The 27,930-nt window shown below is 42.3% G+C and overlaps 1 protein-coding gene across 1 annotated transcript in view; it reads left to right on the top strand.

The window, feature by feature from the left end:
- The window catches only part of lrrc75bb (leucine rich repeat containing 75Bb), a 65,330-nt gene that overhangs the window by 21,242 nt on the left and 16,158 nt on the right, over nucleotides 1-27,930 (top strand). The window contains exons 2-3 of the mRNA XM_029654069.2: nucleotides 5,602-5,730; nucleotides 8,319-8,431. Coding sequence (XP_029509929.1) covers nucleotides 5,602-5,730; nucleotides 8,319-8,431 — 242 coding nt within the window. The remainder of the gene's footprint in view (nucleotides 1-5,601; nucleotides 5,731-8,318; nucleotides 8,432-27,930) is intronic.

The raw sequence follows: 27,930 nt of genomic DNA on the forward strand, positions 1-27,930 counted from the left end.
CAATTTATCCAACAATTTCTGTACTTACAGCATTCTTATACATTTATTTTCTATCAGGTTTTTGCTTGGCAGACCTTATTTTTAGATTTACATTTGTTAATAAAACTCACGAATGCAACTGTTTATGTCAAATTGGTTTGTGTTCTACTTTTAGCCCTGGTTGTCTAGAAAATAAAATGGTAAAACACTTCAATGTGAGGCTAAATGAGGGCAGAGCAAGCAGATAAATGAAAGTAATGAATTTCAGGTTTTTCACTTCGGGATTGCCTGGGTCTAATAAGGTTTTAATCTACTTGAGATGGTGGATGATATTGGAGCATGCTTGATGTCTCCTTCAGAGCACAGCACTGCACACAGGAAGTCATTACACAGAGGAGATGCACAGAGGAATCAATGAGACCGGACTCTTATCTCCATCTCCAATCTCTCTTCTGGGCTATTATTGTTAATTACTTTGGACTTTTCTCTATGTTCGTCAGTAAACAAGGAATCAGCAAGCAGGCATTAAGATTAAAAGCATTAACACAGAACATGTTTAGTGATGCAGGAAGCAAATACTAAAGTGCCCCTGAGGTTATAAAAGGCCAGGTAAAATGACCATTGGAATGAGACTTAATAGTCAATTTACTACCTCAGTTGTGTTTGAGAGGATTAGTGAGTCACCGTTGTTTGAAACGTAATGTGAGGTGCCACTTCTCCTGATAGTTCGATGTTAAGGAATAGGCTACCTACCAATAATGTATTATACATATGTACAGGTCATTCGGAAATTATTCAGACGCCTTGACTTTTTCCACATTTTGTTATCTTACAGCCGTATTCTAAAATTTTATGAATGACGTTTTCTCATCATCAATCTACACACAATACCCCATAATGACAAAGTGAAACGTTTTTTTTTTAAGTTTGCACATTTATTACAAATAAAAATACAGAAATACCTTATTTACATACTGTATATCATACACTACAGTTGAGGAACAATGGGAAAGTAATTCTGCTTTGAAAGTTGACACATTTGTAACCTCTCTTTTAAGAACATGGGTCTTTTGGTACCTACTGGAGAGCTCTTCTTAGTCTACACCCATTCAGCATCGTTCACACCCTCTTAAGCTTTAGCCCCACCCATCTCTTTAAGGATTCACATGTGAGGCTATGTACTAAACAACCAAAGATTTCAAGACTAAAGGCTGGTTTATACTACGTATATACACACCGTTTGTAAATTTGACCTGGAGTGCCAGAGTGTGCTCTGGCCATTCGTAAACTCAGAGCGATGTCAGATTGTCTGTTCCTAAATTCAGTGTGTTTTTCTCTCAGAGCATTCAGAGCGCACACTGGACACTCTGGCCTAGGAGTAAGGTTGATCCGAGCATTCTGATCTAACAGCAGTCAAGCTAACGTTGGCTAGTTTGCTACCTATTTCCAGACACAAATGAGAAAACAGCTCACCATTTTACTCGCACTAGCAGAGCTGCTTTGGCTATTTTTATGTTATTCAGAGCGTTGGTGATTGCAACTGTGCTGCTGGCAACAATTTCATTACGCTTTTTTCCAACGTTTACTGACACCGGCCATATTCAACGGGTGTTGAGCGTTCGTAAATGTGTCAGTTATTCTGCGCTCTGGCACAATCAGATGAGAGTGCTCTGAAATCGGAGTAGATAGCAAGAATTGACCAGCTACAGCAATCGACAGTTGTCGCAGTGACATCATAAACATTCTATTGAAATAGTTACTAGCATAGCGGAGTCTTTTGTTTAGACATGTAGCTAGCTAGCTAAACAGTGAACCATAATCCCAACTCATAATGTTACTACCCGGCATGAATCTGCAGGTAGCTAACCAACCAGGTTCAATGTTAGCTAGCTAACATTAGGCTATAACTAACAATGCAAGTGGCTCTGAGATACAACTACTATTACTACACAGATCTTACACGTAACATTAGATAGCTAGCCAGCCAGCTAACATTAGCTAGGTAGCTAACAGTACACTTTAACTTGAAATTAAAACAACTTTCTGACGAAATTAGAAATGTGTAATATCTGAAAATGTAGCTAGCTACACTATCTTACCCGTATGCATGAATGGACACTTCTCACTCTGTCACGGATGTCATGGTAGCCCTTAGTTTGAAGATGTAATCTGGAGACAGGTGTTTTATACAACAGCCTTCGGTGTGTTCTCTTTTCGACTCTTGATTGCAAATATGCAGACAACGCCATCATTTTCTCTCTCCTTAGCTATCATACTCTTTCAAAACTCAGTCCTCCAGAAAGTGAAGAGCAACACTTATGCAGTTGTACTACGTGAAATCGTTAAAAAAAGCAGCGTTAAAAAGGATCACTTACACATACTGGCCAGCTGTGTTGTAGAGAGGAGCGTGCTACATGGCAGACCAATCCAAATTCATCTCTCGCATGTCCAGCCCACTCATTATCTCAGCCAATCATGGCTAGCGGGAAGGCTGCTGTCTTTTTCTGTAGCTAATCCATCTAGGCTCGTTTTTCTGTGGCTAACCCATCTAGGTCCTTAATTTAACCTTTTTTTCTCGTATTTACAGATGGCATACAAGTTTGTTATTAAGGAACATGATAGTTCATATGTTCCAGAAGGCATTTCTGCCAAAAAACTCATTTTACATTTAAAAAAAAAGTCATGTCACGTTCGTCGTAATGATGAGACCAAGGCGCAGTGTGATAAGAATACATTCTTCTTTAATTAACGAAGAACACTTAAACAAACTAACAAAACAACAAAACTCTATGATAAACCAAGTGCTGACATGCTACACATAGACAATAACCCACAAAACCAAAATGGAAAATGGCAACCTAAATAGGATCCCCAATCAGAGACAACGATAAACAGCTGTCTCTGATTGGGAACAAATTCAGGCCACCATAGACCTACAAATACCTAGACATACCAAAACCCAATAGAATTACAAAAACCCTAGACAAGGAAAAAACACATACCACCCTCGTCACACCCTGACCTAACCAAAATAATAAAGAAAACAAAGATAACTAAGGGTCAGGGCGTGACAAGTCGTGACGTGCCTAGTTTCCTGAAATGAGTCACAAATGAGATATTTCAGTTGTTGTTTTTATTATTATTTTGATAACATTTCTAAAAACCTGTTTTAGCTTTGTCATTATGGGGTATTGTGTGTAGATTGATGAGGTAGAAAATATAATTGAATACATTTAAAAAATAAGGCTGTAAGTAACAAAATGTGGAAAAAGTCAAGGCTTCTGACTACTTTCCAAATGCACAGGATATTAAACGTCTATATTATACATCTCTCATGTAGAGGCCAAATTGGACTGGTGTGGAGATTACGCCTCTTGCCCTCTTCTATGTTGCACCACAATCAGTTACATTAAATTCCTTGCTCTAATGATTTGGTAGCCTTCTGCCATTCATCCACAATTAAAGACTTGGGTGTATGAAAATGTACTCTTTCAGAACACAGAAAGTGTCACAGTGTTTTATGTTTTTATTCCCTTTTATTCATAGTGTTTGAAAGGCAAGTGTTAGATGTGAGCAATTTTAGAGGATTATTATGTCTAATAATCCCACTTGTCAAATTGTCAAAGAAAACTCAAAGCAGGCAACAGACTCCGGGACTGGTTGTGGGGCTCTATGCAATACGTTTTAATAGGTTCATAATGAGCTGTGGATGTGGGATGGGTGTTCTCAAATTCCAAACTCTCAGCACTCAATTCTTGGTTGAAAAGACAGCAATCATATTAGATATGCAGGCAGCCTACGGAACAGGCTTTGTGGAGTGATCTGAAGACAACTTTCATGCAGAGACGGCGACGCAGACACACTGTCAGTGACAAAATGAAACACCCTTCACACAGAGATGGTGGAACATGAGAGACGCAGTGGCATGTCAGTTATTCTGTCAGATTAACCCATGCAGTGTTGAGCCGCCACACCAATGCAGACATCACACAATGTTGTTTACTGTGCACCCAGAGAAAAAAACATACCTACCGTAATAGATTTAGAACCATGGCATTTTCTTCAAGGCTGATGACTGCTGGGTTTCTTCCAATATTACACAAAATTGGTCATAGTTGACCTACTTGATGATTGAACACATTTTCAACATACTAATTTGAAAATGATCTACTATATAGGCCTATCTCTCTGCTGTTGTTGTTTGGGCCTTGTTTACTGTATTTTGTTGGGGTATGTTTCCCTGTCATAAAGGGAGCACTGGAGAATGGCCCGGAGTCAGGGAATCCCAGAGAGCTCAAGTGTAATAAATCAGCCAGAAAGCTGGAGGAGGAGGAGAAAGTGCTGATGGGAATTTGCCTCAGAGCTTTCACTGTAGCCTTCAGTGTTTGGCCTGTCAGACTGTAGGTTCTGCTTAACATAGCATAGAGTCCCCAGCCTCCTCCTATACAGCCTCTTTACAGCAGCTTACATGTATAGCACTAAGCCCTCGCCTGATACTATCTCCACGTTGCATGTCCAGCAAGTAAACAGATTTACAGCAGCTTTGCACGTACTGTAGAACAGAAGAGGAGAAAATAATATTTAGTATAATTTTTCTTGATATTATATAGCCCCCATATTTGACGCTGAACACATTAGCAAACCAAGTTATAAGCAAGAGGAGGAGAAATATTTTCCCAATTTCATTTTTGTCCTCTGCTCTACTCCGCCTTAACCTTTCATTGTGGTGGGGTTTTGTTTTTGAGCCTCTCCTTCACATATTGCCTGCGGTTTCAGCTAATTTGTTTCAGGACTTGCTGTGTCTGTTTGGTTGATGTCATCCTCCTCGGGTAGGGCAGGTGGGTGAGGGCTACGTCGAAGACCCTTTGATGTGTCTCAAAGCGTTACATCTCAAACTCGGGCTCCGAGATGACATCCCTCACCAGCAGCAGCCCTCAGAGCATTACTGGAAGTTGCAGATTCCTTTGCCTCAATATATTTACACTGTCACTGCAAATAGCAGCCACCCTGCAGATTATACTAGTAAGAACAACCTCTGGGGATGTTTTCTCATTCCTCATTTTTATTAAACCAGTCTGCACATCACACCCGCCTGCCATTTGAATTTCAGAGAAGACGGTGACGAACTGGAGGTCTGTAGACTTGAACCGTTTCTCTCTAAGTGCCTGCATGGTGTTTTTAGAGGTTGTTCTTAGATAACTGGAGTGTGTTCAGTGTTGTATGTGTAAAGACCCAGGGCTTTAGGGGTGAATGACGGTACAGCACATCACTTTAGTTGTTATGTATCTGTTGGAATGTTATTTTGGGAGAAATTGTCCTGCTTTAACCCCACATACCCCTCATGCCACATCCCAGCCCTCCCTGTGCCTTGTCCCATGTGACACTCTTACTGTCAAATCCTCTCGGCTTGAAAAGTGAACATCATGAGGCAAGTGGATGATGAAATCATTATGAAAATACATTATGTTACCATTAAGCAGTCCACGTCATGTCAGTTTAATGCCTAACGATTCATGACTTTCACTTTGAAAAAATATTGAAATTCACGCTCTGTTGGACTTTGGAATGATTGAAAGGAAACACCGATGATTGATTCTTCTCTCCTTCTCTGTGTTCCCACAGGACTTGGGACTCCAGGGAACATCCCTTAATGATATCCTCTATAAGAATGCAGCCTTTCTCAACCTGGTGGATCCAATCTCCCATGAGCTCCTGCTCAGCCTGGCCAAAGACATGCAGTGCCCAAAGAGGGTAAGCCCATCGTACCGTCTGGCTGTTGATCTCGACCTCCTCAGCCGTGCTGTTGTCAGGCAACATCAAATGAGATCAGGCAGAGAAAATAGAACGTTTAGGAATCCACAGCTGCAAGGGTCAATTCAAGAGCATGTACATGACGGTCAGTCTTTTTGAAATGTGACTGCTAGGCTACTTGGTTTGGTTCCAGCCTTCCAACTGATGCCAGTATCCATACAGTCGTTATGATTAGTCTCTAAACGATGCCTGTGTGTGTGCACGTGTTCACTCTTGGGGTGCCCGAGACATCGGCACCTATTTCTAACTAATGGCCAGAAGTAGGTCAGTCACAGTGTGGTGTCATTTCAACAACGTACACAACTTACAACACAGTATCTTCTGTTGCTTACTTTTTCTTCAGTATTCACTTGCATGACAATAGGTAATAGTGTACAATTGATCTAAAATAATGAATTTACTGCCAAGAAAAAATTAAGCAGACAGTAGCTCATATAGAGTTTTCGGCCAAAAGTGTTTGCTCCTTCCTAAAAGACTTTGTTTTCATCATCTTCTAGTCTAAATGAATTTACTGGGAGCTTGAATCTCTCCGATTGATGTGGTTGACCTTTCCCTTGCTTTACAGATGTACCAGGCATCTTTTGATAAGCTCTTTTCCCAATAAATGGCTTCCTATGGGAATATGCAGGGAAGGGGCACACTTTCCAATAATAACAAAGACAGACAGCTGTGCCCAGCTAACAGGCTCATCTTGTTTAAACTGGTGCCCAGAGAGATCTAGCAACACATTGTGAAATACAGTAGATAGAAAAGTTGAACTTTTAAGCACTTCTTCTCTTTAACAGTTTATGAAAAATACTTTTGAAAAAAGGCTACTTTGAAATCAGATCTTTCAATAAGGGCAGCATACCTAGGGTGGTGTGTATTGGATTTTAGTGTTTTTGGGAGGGGTGAGTGGGTCATGAGGGGTTGGCAGGGGTGTTATCCGCTGTGACCGCCTGGCTTCCTACTGGGAACAAATTGGTTGAATCAACGTTGATGCAACGTAATTTGTCAACGTATAATGACATGGAATCTATGTGTCATCGTGGTAACCAAATTTGAACATAGACAAAGAAAATATGTTACATTTGTACCTTTAAAACAACGTGAGATGTTCAACATTAAATCCACAATCAGAAGAAAAAAAGAATAAGCTCAGCAGCACCTCGTGCTGGAGAATTGATCTATCTACAGCTACCCTTGGCCTCCCATCCAGGGTTTTACCCAGGTCAAATGAAATGTGATCATACTGCGTTTTCACATATGACATTTGATACCCTGGTTTGGTTTCCTGAAGCGTTTGTGAGAATTCTACAGTATACTTTTCACATCAAAGAGAAGAACATGTTATGTCCAGATTAGAGTCAAAAGCTTGTCTACGACTACTTCCATTCAGTTAACCCCTTTCCCACCAAGATTTAACATAACAAATACTGTAATGGTGTTCTCACTGTCATTTCATTGCCTGAAACGAAACGCTGGAAGGTTTGAAGTGTATGAGGCATGTTTTGTGCCACACAGAGTGGGAGGAGTGGGAATGGTTAATCGCCTGAAGTAAATTGCCCCTGTCTTTTTTCTCTTTTGCTGCATTGCCTCTTTCTTGTTGTTGTGTTGTACCATTAATTAGATTTACCCTGCTCTGCTCAGCCCAATCCGTTTAAAGTCTTTGACAGAGGAAGGGAGAGCGAGAGAGAGAGAGAGGGGGAGAGGGAGAAAAAGCAAGGGAGAAAGAGCTGGAGCGAGACCAAGGAGGAGAAGAGAGGGAGACTGACAGAGATGCTAAAGCATATTTTTATGTATAAAATGCTCGAGGCAACCATGTTGGATGGACAAATGAGAAGAGCCTTGAGATCATTTGGTGAAAGCAGTCAAAAGGTTGGATTGTTTGTAGAGTGATAAGTGAAGGGGATCAGACTATTATAAATAACTACCTTTTAAACCAACATTCTAGGAACAAAGTAAACAGCCTCCTCTCCACAGCTCAATGTGTCATAATAGGGGTTACAAGGCAAAGTGATACAATGGTCCATTGAAATATGTGTATCCAAGATGTTCTGCCTTTGGCTTCTAAATGTATAAATTCATTCTATGGAGTCACAAGTTTACCTGTTGTGCTAAATGTGGTTACGATTACCTTGAAATCAGAACAGATGCATTTGTTGTAAACACATTCCTAAGAGTTTTCAATCTCTTACAAGATATTCAGCACTGTATAATATGGATACGGTCATTCGATTGGATATGATTTAGTAAAGTTATGTACTTTTACATATACAATGTACATCACCTGGGATATTCAACCAATTCTCAACAAAGGGGTCAAATTCAGTTGTTCATGATGTCGGAAAGGAAAATAAGCATGTTTTCGTGACATTAATTCACTTCAGAAAGTCAAATAGAGCAGTCATTTGATTATTCCTCTATTTGAATGCCAGACACTTTTTAAGCCCTTTGAAACCTTTTGAGGCCTTTTTTCAGCTGTAGCCGCCAGCAGAAGAGATTAAAGTGTGTGGGTTTGTGTGTTTTTGTATATGTGTGTATTACAGGAGAAGGACACCCTGAAGTCGTCCGACAAGATCTGCAGACAGCTGATATTCCACCTGACCCCTCACTCCAAGTGGATGAGACAGAGCGTGCCCAGGAGGAAGTCGCAGGCCTGGTGAGTCCGTCAGTCTGCCCGCTTGCACATCCACACACCGGGACAGCTACTGCCATAACACCAACGCAAACGAATAAACAGCTAACAGCAAACTGACATCAGAGCAGTGATACGGTGCGCATGCCCTAGAACCTTCAAAACTCACTAGCATCTCTAAAACAAGACAGTCTCGTGTTCAGTGTGTGTCAGAGATAAGTCACTCCTGACATTGGGCTAAGGCGCTTTACTGTACAATACCTGCTAGGATTTAATGTGCTAGATCAGGGCTCTCCAACCCTGTCCCTGGAGAGCTACCCTTCTGTACGTTTTGAAAGAGTGAGGAGGAGTGAAAACCTGGAGGATGGTAGCTCTCCAGGAACACGTTTGGAGAGCCTCATGTTAGATAATTATACAGCAGCACTAGCCGCCACAAAGTCTAATAAGTTATTGTATTGGGGTCCTGTAATATAGACCTGTGTAGTAGCCTATTTTTGGGGGCAGGATATCATGTTCACTTGGTCAGTTTCAGTTTCTTGGGGAGTGTACTGTCGCCTCACTGCACAGCTTGACAACTGCCATGGTGCTGTAGACTTATCACACCCAGAAATAAATGAACAAATCAATCATAATGAATAACAGAAAGGTTTTAATGAAATAAAACATCAGACAGATTCAGCTCGAGAAACGCTGTGTAAAGAATAGACAGAACTGCAAATGCTCTCCAGCTCTAATTGCCAAGCAGGTGCATTTGAGGGGAAGAAGGAAGGAAACAATCTAATGATCTTCATGTGTTTCTATCTCCCTGAGCAATTAAACTAGTTTGTGAGATGTTTGACAGCCCCAGTCGAACCTCCTAGCCCGTCTCCTTGTTGCAACGTTTCAAAAGATGTGTCAACAATAACGAGGCTGGCTCTCCCACTGTGTTCATTAGCAGACTCTGCTCTGGCAGCAGGCTCCTTGCTGTAAACCGTTCTTCTTCTCATTGCCTCAACCCTCTTACCAGACAGCCTCTCTCCTCACTGCCTCAACCCTCTTACCAGACAGCCTCTCTCCTCACTGCCTCAACCCTAACTCCCCAGCCAGGCAGCCTCTCTCCGTACTGCCTCAACCCTAACTAACTATCCAGCCAGGCAGCCTCTCTTCTCACTGCCTCAACCCTAACTAACTATCCAGCCAGGCAGCCTCTCTCCTCACTGCCTCAACCCTAACTAACTATCCAGCCAGGCAGCCTCTCTCCTCACTGCCTCAACCCTAACTAACTATCCAGCCAGGCAGCCTCTCTCCTCACTGCCTCAACCCTAACTAACTACCCAGCCAGGCAGCCTCTCTCCTCACTGCCTCAACCCTAACTAACTATCCAGCCAGGCAGCCTCTCTCCTCACTGCCTCAACCCTAACTAACTATCCAGCCAGGCAGCCTCTCTCCTCACTGCCTCAACCCTAACTAACTATCCAGCCAGGCAGCCTCTCTCCTCACTGCCTCAACCCTAACTAACTATCCAGCCAGGCAGCCTCTCTCCTACTGCCTCAACCCTAACTAACTACCCAGCCAGGCAGCCTCTCTCCTCACTGCCTCAACCCTAACTAACTATCCAGCCAGGCAGCCTCTCTCCTCACTGCCTCAACCCTAACTAACTATCCAGCCAGGCAGCCTCTCTCCGTACTGCCTCAACCCTAACTAACTATCCAGCCAGGCAGCCTCTCTCGTACTGCCTCAACCCTAACTAACTACCCAGCCAGGCAGCCTCTCTCCTCACTGCCTCAACCCTAACTAACTACCCAGCCAGGCAGCCTCTCTCCTCACTGCCTCAACCCTAACTAACTATCCAGCCAGGCAGCCTCTCTCCGTACTGCCTCAACCCTAACTAACTATCCAGCCAGGCAGCCTCTCTCCGTACTGCCTCAACCCTAACTAACTATCCAGCCAGGCAGCCTCTCTCCTCACTGCCTCAACCCTAACTAACTATCCAGCCAGGCAGCCTCTCTCCAGCCTCTCCTCACTGCCTCAACCCTAACTAACTACCCAGCCAGGCAGCCTCTCTCCTCACTGCCTCAACCCTAACTAACTACCCAGCCAGGCAGCATCTCTCCTCACTGCCTCAACCCTAACTAACTATCCAGCCAGGCAGCCTCTCTCCTCACTGCCTCAACCCTAACTAACTATCCAGCCAGGCAGCCTCTCTCCTCACTGCCTCAACCCTAACTAACTATCCAGCCAGGCAGCCTCGCTCCTCACTTCTTCAACCCTAACTAACTACCCAGCCAGACAGCCTCAGCCATACTGGGATGGAGCCCGTCAACCAGGGTTCCGTTAGCTGGTAGTAGCCGCATTTTGACCGATAAAAAAATAGAAAATCCGATAAATAAAATTGGTGCCGACCAATTGTTTGGGAGAAGAAGAAAAAATCTAATAGTGAAATTATGCTTTTTAGCCTATTCATTGATGGAAATACCAGTCAATGTACTTTAAATACATTTGACTGGTCATGCTTATTGGTGTAGAGGTTAATTTGCATAATTTAGTGGAATTAAATTGGCACGTGTACAGTATATTCGTTATGTATCTTATTTATCACATGCGTACAGCATACAAATACAGAGCCTTTGAATGGAAAATCTCAAACAGCAAATGCATAGGCAACAGAAGGCATGCTTCATCAGCGCTTCACACACCACTTTGCAATGAACTGGAGGCAGTATGCATTTTGAAAACATATACTGAATATACTGAATCGTTTGAAACCTTATCGTACATACATAATCTCAGCAAAAAAAGAAATGTCCCATTGTCAGGACCCTGTCTTTCAAAGACAATTCTTTGAAAATACAAATAACTTCACAGATCTTCATTGTAAAGGGTTTGAACACTTTTTCCCATGCTTGTTCAATGAATCGTAAACAATTAATCAACATGCACCTGTGGAACAGTCGTTAGACACTAAGAGCTTACAGACGGTAGGCAATTAAGGTCACAGTTATGAAAACTTAGGACACTAAAAGAGGCATTTCTACTGACTCTGAAAAACACCAAAAGAAAGATGCCCAGGGTCCCTGCTCATCTGTGTGAACGTGCCTTAAGCATGCTGCAAGGAGGCATAAGGACTGCAGATGTGGGCAGGGCAATAAATTGCAATGTCTGTACTGTGAGACACATAAGACAGCACTACAGGGAGACAGGACAGACAGCCGATCGTCCTCGCAGTGGAAGACCACGTGTAACAATGTTACGCCCCTGAAAACAGGGGAGAAATAATCACGACAGTGATACGGTGTTGTATTCTCAATTCAACGTATAGTTCAATCATTTCACAAAAGTAACACATTACATAACAGAAAACCCATTATACAAATAACACAGCAAAATATCTTATTAACAACACGCACGTTCATTCACAATCGACATAAAATGGCAGCTACTCTCAGTACGATGCTATCCTTCACTTCAACCGAGCAGGGCTAATATTACTCTCTTCAAACTTAACTCTAACTTCCTCAAGACGTTACTAAAACACACCTTAAACACTCTTGACATGTTCGCTAGTTATAACATTTAAATTACTATTTTTATCATCAATAAAGTACCTGAAAAAAGGGGAGAAATAATCACGACAGTGATACGGTGTTGTATTCTCAATTCAACGTATAGTTCAATGAGAAAAGACCGCGATATTCCCCAGGAATATGGGTGGAGACCAGAGCAATCGATCTCCGGCTCATAGATTAAGAACATTTCGTAGATCACAGATTAACACTTTTATGCACTACAAAATAAAGTAATCAATATAACGTTTACACATTACTCTCACAATTCGTACCCTTTGACAGATTTTAACTTTAACACAATTATATGAATGTTATCAATCTCTATCAACTAATACTGAATGCATCTTTTTAACCTTAGATGTTTTAAGATCCTCACATACTATGAACTTACTAATACTTTTCAATGTATAACAGGCTATGAATATGTCCTTTAACCTGTCACAACAACACCTGCGGGACAGGTACAGGATGGCAACAACAACTGCCCGAGTTACACCAGGAACGCACAATCCCTCCATCAGTGCCCAGACTGTCCGCAATAGGCTGAGAGAGGCTGGACTGAGGGCTTGTAGGCCTGTTGTAAGGAAGGTCCTCAGACATCACCGGCAACAATGGGATCTCAATCCCATTAAGTACGTCTGGGACCTGTTGGATCGGAGGGTGAGGGCTAGGGCCATTCCCTCCAGAAATGTCTGGGAACTTGCAGGTGCCTTGGTGGAAGAGTGGGGTAACATCTCACAGCAAGAACTGGCAAATCTGGTGCAGTCCATGAGGAGGAGTACTTAATGCAGCTGGTGGCCACACCAGATTCTGACTGTTACTTTTGATTTTGACCGCCCCCCTTTGTTCAGTGACACATTATTGAATTTCGGTTAGTCACACGTCTGTGGAACTTGTTCAGTTTATGTCTCAGTTGTTGAATCTTGTTATGTTCATACAAATATTTACACGTGAAGTTTCCTGAAAATAAATGCAGTTGACAGTGAGAGGACGTTTCTTTTTTTGCTGAGTTTATTATGAGGCATGTCTTACCTTGCTTTCAAGTAACCTAGCCAAAGTCATACCATATCCGTGGACAATGATTTAATATCAACTTTTCTTTCATTGTCTTGTAGCCAAAGGCAGAATACTTGTCCTATTAGCAACAAGATGCTAGTTGTTGCATATTAGATCTCCCCTCTTTCTAAATGATATCTCTGTCACATGAAACCACTCACATGCACTGTGTTTTCCCGCTAATTGCATTATGGAACAAACATTGCAGTGTGCATCGCTGTGCTTAGCTATAATGTGAAGAAAGTATAGTTTAGCAACATTTTAAGCTAAACGTTCTGATCTGTTGCATCAGATTTGTTGCTTTTTAATATTTTATATGTAACCTAGGCCTACTGGTTGTATGAATTTGGGCACTATCGTCCCACAACTGTTCCAGAGTCTGTTTGGAATAGGCTATTTCTTTCTCGACAAACTGACCAATAGAATAGGTCGATTTTGTTCTATGGGGGATAGTAGATTGACATAGGCTAGTGATTTTGCTGTTCATTACTCATCTTCTTGGCTGTGGAAAAGGAATTGTGGAAAGAAATTCTAACATCTTCAAAGTGCACATCAGAATTCGGTAAGAAGTATCGCACATCGTTGCATCCTCGACTTGTATGTCCTGTTCATATGAATGACCATAATCAAAATGTGATTTTTGTTATTCTGAGCACCCTGGATGAACGCCCTAATCAGGTTACGCACCAAATGCATATGGGTCTGGTAGATTTCTCAAGTTTGCGGTAAATAAAAATGCTGCTGGGCAAATATCCGGCGCCACATTTTTCTAACGGAAACCCTGCCGTCAATCCATTTCTATTCAAGTACATTTCCAGGCTTAACGAAACATCTCAGAAGACTTTGAAAGAGTTTGTGCTGTGAATATACTAGTAGCATTTAGAATTCATAATGGTTTCACTGTTTCAATGATAATAGGTATTTAACGATGTTTGATAATGGGTATACTTTACTTAAAGTGATGCTTTTCCTCAATTGATGTCTTTATGATTTTGAGTAATCCTTCCTCTGTTATCCTCTTTATCTCTCACTCTCTCTTGCTCACTCTCTCTCTCACTCTCTCTCTCTCTCTGTTTCTCTCACGCTCCCTCTCTCTCGCTCCCTCTCAGGTTGGTCCTATTTTAAAATCCTTTTTCTCACATCGATTTTGTTCTATTTTTTCTTTCTTTTAAGAGTCCATTTTGTTCAACAGTTGCCTCACAGAGAGAACAGAGCAAGTATGCGGTCTGAGCTGAGGCTCTAGGGAAAACCTTCTGTCATAGAGAGAGGAGAAGAGAGATGAGGGAGGGAGAGAGCGAAGAGAGAGGAAGAGAAAGAAAGAGAGAGGGTGGGTGGGTGGGTGGGAGAGGGGGAGGGGCACTACAAGGTTACCCATCTCATGTATAGGAAAGAAAATACTTATTACATGTGCAGTAGCATGCTTTCCAGCCACAGAAAATGTAATTATTTTCACAGAAGAGATGGAATAGAATCCATTGTATTCGTTTCAGAGCTCATGCATAAAATGTATTACTTCAGTCAGCTCAGTCCTAGAACACTGTGTAAGGTGCAGAGACGTTTTGTCCTTTATTGTTTGGAATCATGTCCCAGGAGAGTTGAACGTCTATTTGATTAGTGTCCGCAATAGCATGTTATAGTGTCCTCCTTATAATAAATGACTGAGTCCCCTGAACATGTTTATAATCTTTTCTACATCTGCATTGGATTTCAAATGAATCAACTCCATATTCTTTAATACCCTGAAATTGCTCTTCCAGCACAATCGGAGGAGAATTCGCTCATATAGCAGATGTTATTTCATTACTTATCTTTACTTCCAGGCTGACGCCGTCATCTGAGGTCTTAGTAACGGCATCCAATGATGAATCAGTGAAAATAGGAAGAAGCCCTGCCTGCAGCCAATTTAGTAGATACCGTCAGACAACCTTCCCCATGTAGTAATAAATGCATTGCTAAGTACTAGCTGATGAGGGTTTGAAGTTATAAAGGAAGTCAGTGGATATGAGTTAAATGCTCTATGCTGTGTGTGCATGCTCAGTAAATAAATACTACTTCTACTTCTAACCCAATTGATACTTCTTTTTTATCACTTTATATGGTACTACACTCGTACGAAACTCATCATTCAGAAGCATTATCAGCTGCATGGGCCAACGGTTATCCAAGCAGATCAATAGAAAGCAATATTAGCTTTAGGTGAATGGTTAAAAGAGTAAGATACTGGCGTTGAGTGTTTTTATGGCTGTCGTGCTGTTAGCAAATCAAATAAAATTGTATTGGTCACATACAGATGGTTAGCAAATGTTAATGTGAGTGTAGCGAAATGCTTGTGCTTCTAGTTCCGACAGTGCAGTAAGGTCTAACAAGTAATCAAACAGTTCCCCAACAACTACCTCATACACACAAATAATCTAAAGGGATGGAATAAGAATATGTACATACAGTTAAAGTCGGAAGTTTACATACACTTCGGTTGGAGTCATTCAAACTTGTTTTTCAACCACTCCACAAATTTCTTGTTTAACAAACTATATTTTTGGCAAGTCGGTTAGGACTTCTACAGTGTGCATGACACAAGTAATATTTCCAACAATTGTTTACGGACAGATCATTTCACTTATAATTCACTGTGTCACAATTCCAGTGGGTCAGAAGTTTACATACGCTAAGTTGACTGTGCCTTTAAACAGCATGGAAAATTCCAGAAAATTTGCTGTTTTTCAGTCTCTCGGTCCCAGCTTGAATGCACCTGTACTGACCTCGCACAGGTCTTATCAGCTGTGCATGTGGGTGAATATATCCACTCTGACTCCATCTGTCTGCTACATGTGAGGCTGTCCACCAGGGGCTCTGATATCTGACCCAGACACAGGCTACAGAATCAGACGACACGGCTACATATAGTACCAACCATTTGACAGCCTGTTCCTCACTGCTATCCCTAGCACACTGCTGGCACTCTTACCTTTGCACACACAAACCTTTGCACCCACACATCTAGACTCTTCCACATACACTCTGGCTGTGACATGAGGTAACAGGTTTATCCAAGGCAGGTGGAGTAGGTAGGATTTCAGTCAACTCAGCACGTGTCAAGCCCCGTTTGATTGACTGTCAATTTCACACTGATCCAAAGGTGTGAAACGACTTGATACAGTGCGAAGAAAAAGATACTGCCAAGGTTACTTTTGCACATCCCATGCAATGTAACTTCATCGGTCTTTCTTGCCTATTTCTGTCCCTTGAATTCACTCATACACTCACAAGGACATTGTAGTATGCTTTTCATTGGCTTGCTTGTTCAGCTAAGCATGCAGTATTGTATACAAGTTGACGTTGGTTTACCCAGGCAGTTCAGGTTAATTAGCTACCCTGCTCAGGAGCACAACAGCGTTCTGTCATTCTGTTGCCACCACTACCTGTTGTGTCGCTACCATTGTTCAGTGACTCCAGTAGACTTGTGAGTCAAGGACAAAGTTGTTCATGATACTGAAGCACTTCTACTTCATTTATTTATTTACATCACTCATCTGCCTGTTTCCCCAGTGTCGGCTGTTTCAATGTATTTAACCTATTTCCAGGGAGTCTCGGCAGGCATCCCCTGAGGTCTCTCTACAAAAGGTCATGACAACTCTGACTCATCCTCCTGACCCTTTAATAACCTGAGAGACATGCTCAAGGTGAGAAAAGGAGGTGAAATGAGTAAACAACATGTGGGAGGAAAATATACATCTAAATATAGACTTCCTTTTAGAGTCAAGTGAAATGCTTACTTAGAATGAAATAGAGGATGAAAAGGGAAATGTCGTAGCAGGTAACAGAGTGGTATGTCATTGTAAGTACCTTATCTGTGAACATTGCCTCATTTTGTCCCTCCCCTACCCATTTGATTGGGTATAAAAGTCTCCTCCTCTCATAGATGAAGTAGTCGGTCTAGTTTCTTGTATACGCTAGGTAATCCAATCAATCTCTCATTGTTCTTTGCCAGCAACATACCGCCCTGCATCCCACTGCTGGCTTGCTTCTGAAGTTAAGCAGTTTTGGTCCCTGGATGAGAGACCAGATGCTACTGGAAGTGGTGTTGGAGGGCCAGTAGGAAGCACTCTTTCCTCTGGTCTAAAAAAATATCCCATTGCCCTGTGTAGGTTGCTGTCTTTTGGATGGGACGTTAAACAGGTGTTCTGACTCTCTATGGTCACTAAAAAGCCCATGGCACTTGTCGTAAGAGTAGGGGTGTTAACCCTGGTGTCCTGGCTAAATTCCCAATCTGGCCTTCATACCATCATGGTCACCTAATCATCCCCAGTTTGTAGTTTCCCCTGTAACTATTCCCCAGGTGATTGCTGTAAATGAGAATGTTTTCTCAGTCAACTTACCTGGTAAAATAATAGTTAAAAAAATGTCTAGCCTCCACCTTGTAGAGAAACTTAAGGAGTCATCCATGGTCCTTATCCATAATGAATGGCACATTTCCCAATGAGCCCAGCATCGTAGGGCCTCTTTACACTACACTTCTTTGACGACACAAACTAAGTCCAGGAGAGATACTTGTGTAGTCTAAAGAGAAGGATCTAGATTCAAATCTCTCTTGAAGAGATGTCGCCCACACTACCTCTGGAGATAGTGTGGGAGTCATCTACACCACATACTCCCCTCTGAGTGGTAGGGCTCTCCCACACCACATGTACCTGCAAGAATGACCTTGATTACCTACAGCATTTCGTCTCTGTTAGCCAAATTCTAAATTAGGATATCCACATTCTCTGTGGTTGTGATCCATTGATTATATCTGTGAAAACATATTGATCTGATATTAGAGCTTTTGATTTGGGCCTTGCATAGAAAAAAACATTGGGGATTACAGGAAAATATGGAGGGAGAGAAAACCTGAAGAATGAATCAAAGAGTGTTTTTGTTGCTGCCTGGTCTGACGTTTACACAGAGCAAATCCCCATTGCCTCCCAACTACCATCAAGCACCACCGTGTCCCTTTGCAACACTGCACTTTAATGTTGGTTTCATAACCGGGCCTTGACATTGCAGACAGGGGCGCAGTCTTCCATGATTTAGTATTCAGTATTTTATCAGCATAAAGCAGCAGCTACTTTTCCTGGTGTCCAGTTACAGTTATGTAACGCAAACTCTTTTCCATGGAAACTGAAAACATGGCAAATAATAAACTTCTGGAATAGTTTTTGTTTTTTCATACACTCTTAGAAAAAAGGGTTCCAAAGGGGCTCTTTGGCGGTCCCCATAGGATAACTCTTTTTGGTTCTAGGTTGAACTCTTTTGGGTTCCATGTAGAACACTCTGTGGAAAGGTTCTACATGGAACCCAAATGGGTTCTACCTGGAACCAGAAAATGGTTCTTCAAAGGGTTCTCCTATGAGGACAGCCAAACAACCCTTTTATAGATAGCACAAGATTTTTCTAAGAGTGTAGAATACATGCGCACAGAAATATGTCTTAACACCTGTAAATCAAATCAAATCAAACGTTATTTGTCACATACACATGGTTAGCAGATGTTAATGTGAGTGTAGCGAAATGCTTTTGCTTCTAGTTCCGGCAATGCAGTAATAACCAACGAGTAATCTAACCTAACAATTCCAAAACTACTACCTTATACACACAAGTGTAAAGGGATAAAGAATATGTACATAAAGATATATGAATGAGTGATGGTACAGAACGGCATAGGCAAGATGCAGTAGATGGTATAGAGTACAGTATATACATATGAGATGAGTAATGTAGGGTATATAAACATAAAGTGGCATAGTTTAAAGTGGCTAGTGATACATGTATTACATAAAGATGGCAAGATGCAGTAGATGGTATAGAGTACAGTATATACATATGAGATGAGTAATGTAGGGTATGTAAACATTATATTAAGTGGCATTGTTTAAAGTGGCTAGTGATACATTTTTCCATCAATTTCCATCCATTTCTATTATTAAAGTGGCTGGAGTTGAGTGAGTATGTTGGCAGCAGCCACTCAATGTTAGTGGTGGCTGTTTAACAGTCTGATGTGTTTTTCAGTCTCTCGGTCCCTGCTTTGATGCACCTGTACTGACCTCACCTTCTGGATGATAGCGGGGCAGTGGCTTGGGTGGTTGTTGTCCTTGATGATCTTTATGGCCTTCCTGTGACATCAGTTGGTGTAGGTGTCCTGGAGGGCAGGTAGTTTGCCCCCGGTGATGCGTTGTGCAGATCTCACTACCCTCTGGAAAGCCTTACGGTTGTGGGCGGAGCAGTTGCCGTACCAGGCAGTGATACAGCCTGGCAGGATGCTCTCGATTGTGCATCTGTAGAAGTTTGTGAGTGCTTTTGGTGACAAGCCGAATTTCTTGAGGTGCTGCTGCGCCGTTCTTCACAACGCTGTCTGTGTGGGTGGACCAATTCAGTTTGTCCGTGATGTGTACGCCGAGGAACTTCACTTACTACCCTCTCCACTACTGTCCCGTCGATGTGGATAGGGGGGTGCTCCCTCTGCTGTTTCCTGAAGTCCACAATCATCTCCTTTGTTTTGTTGACGTTGATTGTGAGGTTATTTTCCTGACACCACACTTCGAGGGCCCTCACCTTCTCCATGTAGGCCATCTCGTCGTTGTTGGTAGTCAAGCCTACCACTGTAGTGTCGTCCGCAAACTTGATGATTGAGTTGGAGGGTACTATGGTATTAAATGCTGAGCTGTAGTCGATGAACAGCATTCTCACATAGGTATTCCTCTTGTCCAGATGGGTTAGAGCAGTGTGCAGTGTGGTTGCGATTGCGTCGTCTGTGGAACAAATTGGGGCGGTAAGCAAATTGGAGTGGGTCTAGGGTGTCAGGTAGGGTGGAGGTGATATGGTCCTTGACTAGTCTCTCAAAGCACTTCATGATGACGGAAGTGAGTGCTACGGGGCGGTAGTCATTTAGCTCAGTTACCTTAGCTTTCTTGGGAACAGGAACAATGGTGGCCCTCTTGAAGCATGTGGGAACAGCAGACTGGGATAAGGTTTGATTGAATATGTCCGTAAACACACCAGCAAGCTGGTCTGCACATGCTCTGAGGACACGGCTGGGGATGACGTCTGGGCCTGCAGTGTTAACACGTTTAAATGTTTTACTCACGTCGGCTGCAGTGAAGGAGAGCCCACAGGTTTTGGTAGCGGGCCGTGTCAGTGGCACTGTATTGTCCTCAAAGCGAGCAAAAAAGTTATTTAGTCTGTCTGGGAGCAAGACATCCTGGTCCGCGACTGGGCTGGTTTTCTTTTTGTAATCCGTGATTGACTGTAGACCCTGCCACATACCTCTTGTGTCTGAGCCATTGAATTGTGACTCTACTTTGTCTCTATACTGACACTTAGCTTGTTTGATTGCCTTGCGGAGGGAATAGCTACACTGTTTGTATTCGGTCATGTTTAAAGTCACCTTGCCCTGGTTAAAAGCAGTGGTTTGCGCTTTCAGTTTCACGCGAATGCTGCCATCAATCCACAGTTTCTGGTTTGGGAATGTTTTAAACGTTGCTGTGGGTGTAGCATCGCCGATGCACTTTCTAATGAACTCGCTCACCGAATCAGCGTATTCGTCAATGTTGTTGTTGGACGCAATGCGGAACATATCCCAATCCACGTGATCGAAGCAGTCTTGAAGCGCGGAATCAGATTGGTCGGACCAGCGTTGAACAGACCTGAGCGCAGGAGCTTCTTGTTTTAGTTTCTGTCTGTAGGCTGGAAGCAACAAAATGGAGTCGTGGTCAGCTTTTCCGAAAGGAGGGCGGGGGAGGGCCTTATATGCATCGCGGAAGTTAGAATAACAATGATCCAGGGTTTTGTAGCTCCAGATACTGAGTAAGCAACTGTCAATTATTCACTTTATTAATGATTCACTTTATACATTCAATGAAAAAAACAACCTTTGTGAACTTAGTACAGATACAGTAGATCCTATTAGGCAGGAGAGCAAGGGAAACAGCGAGTGTGGGAGAAAGGTTATTACGGTTTATAGTTCATGGCTTTGCTTTACCTTAAATTGTGTTATTGTACGTGTGTTCCTTCATGTTGTGTTCTGATCCCTCATGTTGTTGTATTGTGATGCGTGTCGTTGCACACTGAGCTGAGCTGCCACTCCAGCCTGTGTTAGGGAACCCGGTGGCGTGCTGGTGTCAGGAGGGCCCATGAGAAGTGGCTGATTGGCGTATTAGTGGAGGGAAGGAGGCGTTGGTTGGCACTGATACAGTCTGCTCCTCCCCTCCCTCTGAGACCTCAGTGCCCTTCTCTGGGCTAATTAAAGCACCCTGGCATACACCTGTGGAGAAGCCTGGGGGGTCTCATAGAGCTGGATCATGAAGGGTTGGTGGGAGGATAGGACTCCTTCAGAGGCTGTTGGAAGAGACTTACTTAGCGGTGGGTTTAGGGGTGAAAGCCTGTGTGTGTATGTTCATATGCGTGCCCAATCGGAATGATAGCTTGGCTCAAACCAAACATGTTGCTGAATGTTAGCTTCCAAGGCCCTGTGGCGAAGTTCTAAATCACTGCATGCACATCCATTTGTGCAACGGGCCCAGCAGCAGTACTAAAATGTTGTCAAATATTTTCACTCTGAAAAGCTTCTCTGTGGTGTCTCCTTTTAAAACCACCCAGGCCTGAGAATCTGTGCCCTATCTCGCCAATAGACATGACACAGACGGAAAGAAAGAACAACATACAGAACAACGAGAGAATTTCATACCTGGTTTGGTGTTGAAAGAATAGATTAGTTAGCAGAAAGCCCTGGTTCTCACAAGGCTCAGCCAACCTAGACCATCCATCATGTATAATACAGATACCCAGACCATCCATCATGTATAATACAGATACCCAGACCATCCATCATGTATAATACAGATACCCAGACCATCCATCATGTATAATACAGATACCCAGACCATCCATCATGTATAATACAGATACCCAGACCATCCATCATGTATAATACAGATACCCAGACCATCCATCATGTATAATACAGATACCCAGACAATCCATCATGTATAATACAGATACCCAGACCATCCATCATGTATAATACAGATACCCAGACAATCCATCATGTATAATACAGATACCCAGACCATCCATCATGTATAATACAGATACCCAGACCATCCATCATGTATAATACAGATACCCAGACAATCCATCATGTATAATATAGGTACCCAGACAATCCATCATGTTTAATACAGATACCCAGACAATCCATCATGTATAATACAGATATCCAGACCATCCATCATGTTTAATACAGGTAGCCAGACCATCCATCATGTATAATACAGATATCCAGACCACCCATCGTGTTTAATACAGGTACCCAGACCATCCATCATGTTTAATACAGATACCCAGACAATCCATCATGTATAATACAGATACCCAGACCATCCATCATGTATAATACAGATACCCAGACAATCCATCATGTATAATACAGATACCCAGACAATCCATCATGTATAATACAGATACCCAGACAATCCATCATGTTTAATACAGATACCCAGACCATCCATCATGTATAATACAGATACCTCACTCTCTCTTGCTCACTCTCTCTCTCACTCTCTCTCTCTCTGTTTCTCTCACGCTCCCTCTCTCTCGCTCCCTCTCAGGTTGGTCCTATTTTAAAATCCTTTTTCTCACATCGATTTTGTTCTATTTTTTCTTTCTTTTAAGAGTCCATTTTGTTCAACAGTTGCCTCACAGAGAGAACAGAGCAAGTATGCGGTCTGAGCTGAGGCTCTAGGGAAAACCTTCTGTCATAGAGAGAGGAGAAGAGAGATGAGAGAGGAAGAGAAAGAAAGAGAGAGGGTGGGTGGGTGGGTGGGAGAGGGGGAGGGGCACTACAAGGTTACCCATCTCATGTATAGGAAAGAAAATACTTATTACATGTGCAGTAGCATGCTTTCCAGCCACAGAAAATGTAATTATTTTCACAGAAGAGATGGAATAGAATCCATTGTATTCGTTTCAGAGCTCATGCATAAAATGTATTACTTCAGTCAGCTCAGTCCTAGAACACTGTGTAAGGTGCAGAGACGTTTTGTCCTTTATTGTTTGGAATCATGTCCCAGGAGAGTTGAACGTCTATTTGATTAGTGTCCGCAATAGCATGTTATAGTGTCCTCCTTATAATAAATGACTGAGTCCCCCTGAACATGTTTATAATCTTTTCTACATCTGCATTGGATTTCAAATGAATCAACTCCATATTCTTTAATACCCTGAAATTGCTCTTCCAGCACAATCGGAGGAGAATTCGCTCATATAGCAGATGTTATTTCATTACTTATCTTTACTTCCAGGCTGACGCCGTCATCTGAGGTCTTAGTAACGGCATCCAATGATGAATCAGTGAAAATAGGAAGAAGCCCTGCCTGCAGCCAATTTAGTAGATACCGTCAGACAACCTTCCCCATGTAGTAATAAATGCATTGCTCAGTACTAGCTGATGAGGGTTTGAAGTTATAAAGGAAGTCAGTGGATATGAGTTAAATGCTCTATGCTGTGTGTGCATGCTCAGTAAATAAATACTACTTCTACTTCTAACCCAATTGATACTTCTTTTTTATCACTTTATATGGTACTACACTCGTACGAAACTCATCATTCAGAAGCATTATCAGCTGCATGGGCCAACGGTTATCCAAGCAGATCAATAGAAAGCAGTATTAGCTTTAGGTGAATGGTTAAAAGAGTAAGATACTGGCGTTGAGTGCTTTTATGGCTGTCGTGCTGTTAGCAAATCAAATCAAATTGTATTGGTCACATACAGATGGTTAGCAAATGTTAATGTGAGTGTAGCGAAATGCTTGTGCTTCTAGTTCCGACAGTGCAGTAAGGTCTAACAAGTAATCAAACAGTTCCCCAACAACTACCTCATACACACAAATCTAAAGGGATGGAATAAGAATATGTACATACAGTTAAAGTCGGAAGTTTACATACACTTTGGTTGGAGTCATTCAAACTTGTTTTTCAACCACTCCACAAATTTCTTGTTTAACAAACTATATTTTTGGCAAGTCGGTTAGGACTTCTACAGTGTGCATGACACAAGTAATATTTCCAACAATTGTTTACGGACAGATCATTTCACTTATAATTCACTGTGTCACAATTCCAGTGGGTCAGAAGTTTACATACGCTAAGTTGACTGTGCCTTTAAACAGCATGGAAAATTCCAGAAAATTTGCTGTTTTTCAGTCTCTCGGTCCCAGCTTGAATGCACCTGTACTGACCTCGCACAGGTCTTATCAGCTGTGCATGTGGGTGAATATATCCACTCTGACTCCATCTGTCTGCTACACGTGAGGCTGTCCACCAGGGGCTCTGATATCTGACCCAGACACAGGCTACAGAATCAGACGACACGGCTACATATAGTACCAACCATTTGACAGCCTGTTCCTCACTGCTATCCCTAGCACACTGCTGGCACTCTTACCTTTGCACACACAAACCTTTGCACCCACACATCTAGACTCTTCCACATACACTCTGGCTGTGACATGAGGTAACAGGTTTATCCAAGGCAGGTGGAGTAGGTAGGATTTCAGTCAACTCAGCACGTGTCAAGCCCCGTTTGATTGACTGTCAATTTCACACTGATCCAAAGGTGTGAAACGACTTGATACAGTGCGAAGAAAAAGATACTGCCAAGGTTACTTTTGCACATCCCATGCAATGTAACTTCATCGGTCTTTCTTGCCTATTTCTGTCCCTTGAATTCACTCATACACTCACAAGGACATTGTAGTATGCTTTTCATTGGCTTGCTTGTTAAGCTAAGCATGCAGTATTGTATACAAGTTGACGTTGGTTTACCCAGGCAGTTCAGGTTAATTAGCTACCCTGCTCAGGAGCACAACAGCGTTCTGTCATTCTGTTGCCACCACTACCTGTTGTGTCGCTACCATTGTTCAGTGACTCCAGTAGACTTGTGAGTCAAGGACAAAGTTGTTCATGATACTGAAGCACTTCTACTTCATTTATTTATTTACATCACTCATCTGCCTGTTTCCCCAGTGTCGGCTGTTTCAATGTATTTAACCTATTTCCAGGGAGTCTCGGCAGGCATCCCCTGAGGTCTCTCTACAAAAAGGTCATGACAACTCTGACTCATCCCTCCTGACCCTTTAATAACCTGAGAGACATGCTCAAGGTGAGAAAAGGAGGTGAAATGAGTAAACAACATGTGGGAGGAAAATATACATCTAAATATAGACTTCCTTTTAGAGTCGAGTGAAATGCTTACTTAGAATGAAATAGAGGATGAAAAGGGAAATGTCGTAGCAGGTAACAGAGTGGTATGTCATTGTAAGTACCTTATCTGTGAACATTGCCTCATTTTGTCCGTCCCCTACCCATTTGATTGGGTATAAAAGTCTCCTCCTCTCATAGATGAAGTAGTCGGTCTAGTTTCTTGTATACGCTAGGTAATCCAATCAATCTCTCATTGTTCTTTGCCAGCAACATACCGCCCTGCATCCCACTGCTGGCTTGCTTCTGAAGTTAAGCAGTTTTGGTCCCTGGATGAGAGACCAGATGCTACTGGAAGTGGTGTTGGAGGGCCAGTAGGAAGCACTCTTTCCTCTGGTCTAAAAAAATATCCCATTGCCCTGTGTAGGTTGCTGTCTTTTGGATGGGACGTTAAACAGGTGTTCTGACTCTCTATGGTCACTAAAAAGCCCATGGCACTTGTCGTAAGAGTAGGGGTGTTAACCCTGGTGTCCTGGCTAAATTCCCAATCTGGCCTTCATACCATCATGGTCACCTAATCATCCCCAGTTTGTAGTTTCCCCTGTAACTATTCCCCAGGTGATTGCTGTAAATGAGAATGTTTTCTCAGTCAACTTACCTGGTAAAATAATAGTTTAAAAATGTCTAGCCTCCACCTTGTAGAGAAACTTAAGGAGTCATCCATGGTCCTTATCCATAATGAATGGCACATTTCCCAATGAGCCCAGCATCGTAGGGCCTCTTTACACTACACTTCTTTGACGACACAAACTAAGTCCAGGAGAGATACTTGTGTAGTCTAAAGAGAAGGATCTAGATTCAAATCTCTCTTGAAGAGATGTCGCCCACACTACCTCTGGAGATAGTGTGGGAGTCATCTACACCACATACTCCCCTCTGAGTGGTAGGGCTCTCCCACACCACATGTACCTGCAAGAATGACCTTGATTACCTACAGCATTTCGTCTCTGTTAGCCAAATTCTAAATTAGGATATCCACATTCTCTGTGGTTGTGATCCATTGATTATATCTGTGAAAACATATTGATCTGATATTAGAGCTTTTGATTTGGGCCTTGCATAGAAAAAAACATTGGGGATTACAGGAAAATATGGAGGGAGAGAAAACCTGAAGAATGAATCAAAGAGTGTTTTTGTTGCTGCCTGGTCTGACGTTTACACAGAGCAAATTCCCATTGCCTCCCAACTACCATCAAGCACCACCGTGTCCCTTTGCAACACTGCACTTTAATGTTGGTTTCATAACCGGGCCTTGACATTGCAGACAGGGGCGCAGTCTTCCATGATTTAGTATTCAGTATTTTATCAGCATAAAGCAGCAGCTACTTTTCCTGGTGTCCAGTTACAGTTATGTAACGCAAACTCTTTTCCATGGAAACTGAAAACATGGCAAATAATAAACTTCTGGAATAGTTTTTGTTTTTTCATACACTCTTAGAAAAAAGGGTTCCAAAGGGGCTCTTTGGCGGTCCCCATAGGATAACTCTTTTTGGTTCCAGGTTGAACTCTTTTGGGTTCCATGTAGAACACTCTGTGGAAAGGGTTCTACATGGAACCCAAATGGGTTCTACCTGGAACCAGAAAATGGTTCTTCAACGGGTTCTCCTATGAGGACAGCCAAACAACCCTTTTATAGATAGCACAAGATTTTTCTAAGAGTGTAGAATACATGCGCACAGAAATATGTCTTAACACCTGTAAATCAAATCAAATCAAACGTTATTTGTCACATACACATGGTTAGCAGATGTTAATGTGAGTGTAGCGAAATGCTTTTGCTTCTAGTTCCGGCAATGCAGTAATAACCAACGAGTAATCTAACCTAACAATTCCAAAACTACTACCTTATACACACAAGTGTAAAGGGATAAAGAATATGTACATAAAGATATATGAATGAGTGATGGTACAGAACGGCATAGGCAAGATGCAGTAGATGGTATAGAGTACAGTATATACATATGAGATGAGTAATGTAGGGTATATAAACATAAAGTGGCATAGTTTAAAGTGGCTAGTGATACATGTATTACATAAAGATGGCAAGATGCAGTAGATGGTATAGAGTACAGTATATACATATGAGATGAGTAATGTAGGGTATGTAAACATTATATTAAGTGGCATTGTTTAAAGTGGCTAGTGATACATTTTTCCATCAATTTCCATCCATTTCTATTATTAAAGTGGCTGGAGTTGAGTGAGTATGTTGGCAGCAGCCACTCAATGTTAGTGGTGGCTGTTTAACAGTCTGATGTGTTTTTCAGTCTCTCGGTCCCTGCTTTGATGCACCTGTACTGACCTCACCTTCTGGATGATAGCGGGGCAGTGGCTTGGGTGGTTGTTGTCCTTGATGATCTTTATGGCCTTCCTGTGACATCGGTTGGTGTAGGTGTCCTGGAGGGCAGGTAGTTTGCCCCCGGTGATGCGTTGTGCAGATCTCACTACCCTCTGGAAAGCCTTACGGTTGTGGGCGGAGCAGTTGCCGTACCAGGCAGTGATACAGCCTGGCAGGATGCTCTCGATTGTGCATCTGTAGAAGTTTGTGAGTGCTTTTGGTGACAAGCCGAATTTCTTGAGGTGCTGCTGTGCCGTTCTTCACAACGCTGTCTGTGTGGGTGGACCAATTCA

The sequence above is a fragment of the Oncorhynchus nerka genome, linkage group LG4 (genome assembly GCF_034236695.1).
Source record: "Oncorhynchus nerka isolate Pitt River linkage group LG4, Oner_Uvic_2.0, whole genome shotgun sequence".
Taxonomy (NCBI): Eukaryota; Metazoa; Chordata; class Actinopteri; order Salmoniformes; family Salmonidae; genus Oncorhynchus; species Oncorhynchus nerka.